The sequence below is a fragment of the Fragaria vesca genome, linkage group LG3 (genome assembly GCF_000184155.1).
Source record: "Fragaria vesca subsp. vesca linkage group LG3, FraVesHawaii_1.0, whole genome shotgun sequence".
NCBI lineage: Eukaryota > Viridiplantae > Streptophyta > Magnoliopsida > Rosales > Rosaceae > Fragaria > Fragaria vesca.
This window is the reverse complement of record NC_020493.1, coordinates 5,507,577-5,514,142: the sequence shown is the minus strand read 5'-3', so window position 1 is coordinate 5,514,142 and position 6,566 is coordinate 5,507,577. Positions and strand designations below refer to the sequence as shown.

The 6,566-nt window shown below is 38.2% G+C and overlaps 2 protein-coding genes across 2 annotated transcripts in view; one reads left to right on the top strand and one right to left on the bottom strand.

The window, feature by feature from the left end:
* Positions 1 to 545, bottom strand: part of LOC101312233 (cytochrome c6, chloroplastic-like) — a 1,951-nt gene extending 1,406 nt beyond the window's left edge. Inside the window, exons 1-2 of the mRNA XM_004293704.1 lie at positions 430 to 545; positions 235 to 358 (exon numbers count right to left, since the gene is read on the bottom strand). Of these exons, the coding sequence (XP_004293752.1) occupies positions 235 to 358; positions 430 to 486 (181 nt within the window). The 5' untranslated portion in view covers positions 487 to 545. The remainder of the gene's footprint in view (positions 1 to 234; positions 359 to 429) is intronic.
* Positions 546 to 1,584: 1,039 nt separating this feature from the next.
* On the top strand, positions 1,585 to 5,826 carry LOC101311945 (lecithine-cholesterol acyltransferase-like 4-like). The gene is made up of 11 exons (XM_004293703.1): positions 1,585 to 2,049; positions 2,551 to 2,642; positions 3,034 to 3,152; positions 3,278 to 3,413; positions 3,569 to 3,620; positions 3,844 to 3,944; positions 4,111 to 4,293; positions 4,538 to 4,695; positions 4,849 to 4,903; positions 5,000 to 5,053; positions 5,177 to 5,826. The coding sequence occupies exons 1-11, from the start codon at positions 1,809 to 1,811 to the stop codon at positions 5,579 to 5,581; spliced, it is 1,596 nt and encodes a 531-aa protein (XP_004293751.1). The 5' UTR covers positions 1,585 to 1,808; the 3' UTR covers positions 5,582 to 5,826.
* Positions 5,827 to 6,566: the final 740 nt, after the last annotated feature.

Sequence of the window (6,566 nt, the reverse complement as noted above, 5' to 3'; positions counted from 1 at the left end):
GAGAGAGAGAGAGTTCCCCCAATTTGACATTGAAACAAAAAATGAACACCCTCACAATACAGAAACAAATACATTTGCCAAAAATCTAATGCAAAAGGGCTCTGATGCTGAAACAGAAACTAACCCACAAAAGCAACAACAACACATCACTTGTGTACAACTAAACATCCATCAAACTTAAACTAGAATTACATAGTGAATGAAGTTACTTGAACCCAGCAAGAGTGTGATTACCAGGAGTAATGCAGATTGGAGACAAGGCCAGAGCTGCAGCCAATAGAGGTGGAGCCATGCTCTTCAAAACCTTCCATTTTTCTTGCTTCTGAGGAACTGGGTATTGTTCTTGCTTCACTGCACACTTTGGACAAACTCAACCTGTTAGAAACTTTTGAGCACAACACAGAAGTTAGTTAAAAGAAAAGAGATTACCTCTGTGAAGAAACAGGCACCATTATTGGTGTTTGATGTCACAAACGTGAGCTGCATCCCTTTCTTTGATGGATGACAAAGTGATAATGTTGGTGTTGCCCTGCTGCAGCAACAGATAGAATGGAAAAACCCAAGATATGTACATGTATTTTCTTCTTTTCTAAATGAAAATTGAAATCCCGAAGCTACGTTTACTGTTTACATTATTAATTTTGGTGATTTACACGTTACGCAAAACGTAGGTTTCTGGCTCAGAATTTTCTGTTAAATTTTGCTGATGTTATTTATAGAAAGGAGGACTCTGCATATCATTGGCGCCACCGTGATTTACCATTATAACCCTCATTGCAGGGCTTCTATTTTATGTTTGTTTTTATGGAGGATTTGGGATATTTCATTTGTTTATTGTCCTCTTCTCCTAATTCGGCCATTCCTGCCCCCTTCTTTTTTCTTTTTTCTTTTTTCTTTTTTTCCACCTTTGCAAGAATCAGCTAAACTTCTACTTGAATACACGGTAATCATCTCATTTAACAAGATTATAACTTATAGTATATATGCGCGCGGATGTCATCTACATCTTTGGGGTGAAATGTAAATACATGATATGTAACAAAAAAGAAATTTATAAGATTGACTATTAATTTGCATAAGTTGTTTTCATATGATTTCTATAAAGATATGAATGGAGCCCTTTAGAGCAACCTAGGTCTAATTTTGACCCATGTTACCCAACGATGGAGAATGTTCAAAGACTTGGAAACTTTCATATTATGTAATTGCTCAATGTTCATTTCTAGCGAGCGTGAACTAAATTACATCAAGTATGTGTCAAAACCTATAAAACAAAGAATGTATATTTCTAAAGTACCAAAACGTTAGTAACCTGTCAATTATTTTAACAGCTGTTCAATATAATTGGTGAACATCATTCTAACAGTTTAGTTTAATTATAATTATCTTGTTTATTCGCCGTAACTCATTTAATTACAACTCCTCTTCTTGTGTTTAACCCTAAGAATCATTGATTTTACAAAATTTACAAATTCATGTGAAATTGTTTGTTCTTCTTTTCCTACTAGTCTGGATAAGGGGTAGAGTTGTCAATGCCATCTAATTTTGGGACTACTAAGTTGTCCAAATATACAAAAAAAAGTCCAGCCTGAATTGTCTTTATCCTCGTCATCATCTTCTTCCTTCTTCCCACATAACCAGAGAGAGTCCTTTGATTGCTTCTCAGCTCTCTTCAACCTTCCCCCTCCTTCGCTTTCGCTTCACGACTCCCTCTCCAACTCCATCAAAACCCGATCTTCCACCCCCAAAACCCGAACCCGGTTCAATTCGAAGCCCTTAACCCTAGGGTTCGATTACTTTGGGGACGAATGACGATCCTTCTGGACGAGATTGTGCAATCGCTGGAGCTCTGGCTGAAGATGATCAGGAAGCCCCAGCCTTACGTCGACCCGAATCTCGACCCGGTTCTGCTGGTGCCGGGCATCGCCGGCTCGGTCTTGAACGCCGTTGACGAGGAGACTGGGAAGGAGGAGAGGGTTTGGGTTCGGATTCTAGGTGCTGACTACGCCTTTCGGACCAAGCTTTGGTCACGGTTCGATCCGGCTACAGGTACAGAGTTATCGAAGTTTCGAAATTTCGGAATGTTTGATTGAATTGTGTGCAATTGCTTGTGTTTATCTTTCATTGAAGTTCAATTTAGTTTTTTCAATGGTGAAATATTACTCTGGAAAGTTCTAGGGTACTATCTGTGGTGTAAATTTCGGTTGTCTTTGTTTTGGTAATCGAAAACTTCGATTTTAATATACAAAAAGAAGCAGGATAGTGAATTAGTGAAAGACATATCGGCTCTAGCAAAATGTGTTGGTTTAGTTTTGAAGGAAATTCGTGTGTATGAATCGATTGAGTTTTAGGGGTTCTAGCTTTAATCGTTGCGGAAACATCTTAAGACATTTGTTCAGTAATGATGTAGCACCTAACTAGCATGTAGGAAACTGTTTTTGGATTGGAAGGATTTATACTTTTATAGGCATGTTATATGTGTCTGTGTACTTCTGTGAACAAAAGAAGATGAATTTGATTTTTATCTCTTTTTTCCCCTTGTTGATACAGGTAAAACCGAGTCTTTGGATCCAAAAACAAAGATAGTGGTCCCTGAAGACAGATATGGACTTCATGCAATTGATGCTTTGGACCCTGACTTGGTATGTAGTCCACTCTAACTGTACATTGCAATTATAAGGAGAATAAGCACTTAAAGGAGCTACTTTTTGGCTTTGTTTTTCATGCATGTGCTTGATTATGGGGTTTGATGTAGGTTCCTTTGAAATGTTTTTGCTGTCTGAAAATTTTGCAAACACTAACTTTGAAAGTAACTTTTGTGGCGCAGTATCTGTGTTGATAAGTTACACCTTAGATAATCTTATGTACAGATATACTTGCCAATTAGTGAAAAAATGCTTATATATATGCTTCATAACTTGATTATACTTTATATACACGAAAGCTTCTGTCATGATTCTTGGATTACTTTATGGGAGCAAAAAGGATAAACAGTGGAAAAAAAAAATTATGTGAACCTCATATTCCATGCAGGTATTTGGACAGGAAGCGGTATATTATTTCCATGACATGATTGTTGAATTCATCAAGTGGGGTTATCAAGAGGGGAAAACACTTTTTGGGTTTGGATATGATTTTCGACAAAGCAACAGGTATCTGCTTGGTTCTGTCTTTTTCTGAATGTAACTTAAATTCAAATATGGTGCAAAATTTGTGAAAGAACAAAGTTTTAGTTGCTGAAGTTGTTGACGTGTCCATGCTTTGTTTTATTTTTTAGGTTGAAGGAGACATTGGATCGCTTAGCTGCAAAGTTGGAGGAAATTTACAATGCTTCAGGAGGGAAAAAGATAAACATCATAAGTCATTCTATGGGGGGTCTTCTTGTAAAATGTTTTATGTGCTTGCATAGTGATGTAAGTCTCCTACAGATAGGTTTTGAGTTTTAAGTATTGTGATGTCTATTCTATTTTGCTGTCATCTACCTTTGTAAAGGTGTATGCCTTTGTAATGCGAACCTTTTTATGTGCCATACAAATGCCCTTTTATATAATGTCTTATGGTTTTACAGGTTTTTGAGAAGTATGTGAAGAATTGGATTGCAATTGCTGCACCATTCCAGGGTAAGTGATCATATGCAATGTGTTCATAGTAAAGGACCACCAGCTGTTTTTCTGCAAACAATAATCAGACAATCTGTGGATTTGAAGAGTTACACATTAATGAAAAAAATATAAATTGGGATACAATCTATGAAAATGGATATTTATAAGCTTCTGTTGGTCATAGTTCGTTTCTATAGCTTCAATTCCGAGAGTTAATTTGTGGCTTTACTTTGTCTTACAGGTGCACCTGGATATGTAACATCTACCTTTCTTAATGGAATGTCATTTGTTGATGGGTGGGAATCAAATTTTTTCATATCGAAATGGAGCTTTCATCAGCTGGTATGAATCCAGTATCCAGTTCTGTTTGCAGTTATATAAATAAACCTGATTTATGCATAGACGTCAAGATACAAATATGTTTTTCCTTTTTATTTTGTTTGATAATAAACATTAATTTCTTCTTTGTATTCATTCTTTTCTAATGAGTTTTGTTGCAATATTCCAGCTTATTGAATGCCCATCAATATATGAGTTGATGGCTTGTCTTGATTTTCAATGGGAACACAAACCACTTCTGGAAATGTGGAGAGAAAGGCTTCATGCTGATGGGAACTCTCAAATGATCCTGGAGTCTTATCCCCTAGCAGAAAGTGTGGATATTTTTAAGGGAGCTCTTGCAAATAACACAGTAAGCACTACATTTATATTATGTGTCCTTTTATAATGTAATTTGAAGTTTAAACTTGCCGTGCAACTGATGCCATAAATTATTGCCTTCTTCTATTTTTCTTTCCTAGTAGACAGATTTTTTATTCTTTTTTTTAACAAAGTCAATAAATAGTCTTTCCAGTATGGCTTTGAAGTGATTTTCTTTCTTTAATATGAGCTTGTATGGCTTACTTGAACTTACCGTGCATGATTTGTTACTGCAGTTCAATTATAATGGTGAGGATATTCCCCTACCATATAATATGGAAATCTTGAGATGGGCCAACGAAACACGTGATATTTTGTCTCGTGCTAAAGTTCCTCCTCAAGTTAAATTCTACAATATATATGGGGTCAATCTCGAGACACCACATACAGTTTGGTAATACCTCCCCTGTATCCTTCGATAAATTTATGCTTTTCTGCCACATAACTGCTGTTTTTAGAGAATTATAAGCAGAAGCTTCAAGTTTAATATGTATGTTGCTTCATGTGGCTTGGATTGATAATCCAACTGAAATTTACTTCTCTGCAGCTATGGAGATGAGCAAACACCTGTCACAGATCTACAACAACTACGATATTTCCAGGTTATTTATCTTCTACTGTGGGTTTTATTAATGCACTTGGTTGATTTTACAAGGAGATTAATATTTTCAAACCCTAACATATTTTTGCCGTATCAGCCTAGATATGTATGTGTTGATGGTGATGGGACAGTTCCAGCAGAATCAGCTATGGTTAGTTTACCCACTGAACATAATGTTAACTAGTCTTTCACTTCACATTCTTTCAATTACTCGCATAGTTTGCAATAGTACTGTCAAATTTATATAAGCTGCCTCTCTTTTATCTTATTCCAGGCTGACGGGCTCCGAGCAGAAGCAAGGGTTGGAGTTCCTGGTGAGCATCGGGGAATCCTTTGTGAGCATCATGTATTCCGGATACTGAAGCACTGGTTGAAAGCAGACCATGACCCTTACTACAACCCTCTAAACGATTATGTGGTTCTACCAACTGCATTCGAAATGGAGAAGCACAAAGAGAAAGGATTCGAAGTAACGTCTCTGAAAGAGGAGTGGGAAATCATCACAGACAACCGAGACGATAATCGCAAGAACATAGCTGCTGATGGAAACCCTATGGTGAGCTCCATATCCGTTTCTCAAGAGGGAGCCGAGGCTTGTGCAACTGTCACCGTTTACCCCCAGAATGAGGGTAAGCAACATGTGGAGCTCAATGCTGTAAGTGTGTCAGTCGATGCCTGAAAGAAGTCGGCACATCATCTAGAACACTCTTCTGTATATAGTCATTTATGATGATCTTGAACACTCTGTATATAGTCTTTCATGATCATTGAAGGCGTGGTTACCACCTACTAGCTATGTACATAGAAGCATAAAACTTCAGTTGAACTAATTTCTTTTCCTGTTCAAATTCCAAGTGCCTTTGCATAATTGTATATATGACATGACAAGATGATAAGTTCAATGTTCTATACCGTTGCGCAAACAAAGCAAAAATCTTTGCTCTCAATAATGCGAAAATCTTTATAACTATTGCACTAAATAAATCGAAAACGAAGCTCAAAATGAGAACCGAAGACAAATACTATCAATAACTTCAAAATTTTCAGCGATGCATTGAGCACAAAAAGAAAAACACAATTGAAAAGAAAATTGAAAACAGAAAGACCAAAATGCCCTCAAAACCTAAGCTTGGTGAAGAACCACCGGTTCTTGCCACTCTTGAACCGGTCCTCCAACTTGGCCTTGATCTCCTTGGCCGCCGTCACCTTCTTGTCGCGTGACTGCAACGCGTCGACGGTGGCGACCTCCTTGAGGTCGACGTCGAGGCTGTAGCGCGTGGGCATCACGTGCTGGTAGTTGACGAGCTTGATGAAGGCTTTCACCCTGGACTTCTTGGCCGTCTTCTTGGCTGAGTCTTTCCTGATCACCTTGCTCGGATACTTGGCTATTCCGGCGACCAAGCAGTGCCCGTACGGCCGGTCACGTGTCCCTTCATCGAAGGCCTTCACGATTACGGCTTTCCGTCCGGCGAACCTCCCCTGGAGTAGGAGCACGGCTTTGTTAGGCTTGAGGAACTTCACCATTTTCGTTCTCTCTGTGGAAACCCTAGCTCTCTGGCTGCGCAAATGAACGATGAAGGTTTATGCGTTATATATGAGTGCGTATGATTTTGTTTTTTTTCTTCTTTTTGGTCTGAGGTTGAGTTAGAGGCCCAGACAGAAAT

Coding starts and splice junctions, on each gene's coding strand:
- LOC101311945 (XM_004293703.1), top strand. CDS start 1,809: ATGACGATCCTTCTGGACGAGATTGTGCAATCGCTGGAGCTCTGGCTG. Junction 2,643..3,033: donor ATGCTTTGGACCCTGACTTG/GTATGTAGTCCA, acceptor TATTCCATGCAG/GTATTTGGACAGGAAGCGGT. Junction 3,621..3,843: donor AATTGCTGCACCATTCCAGG/GTAAGTGATCAT, acceptor TTTGTCTTACAG/GTGCACCTGGATATGTAACA.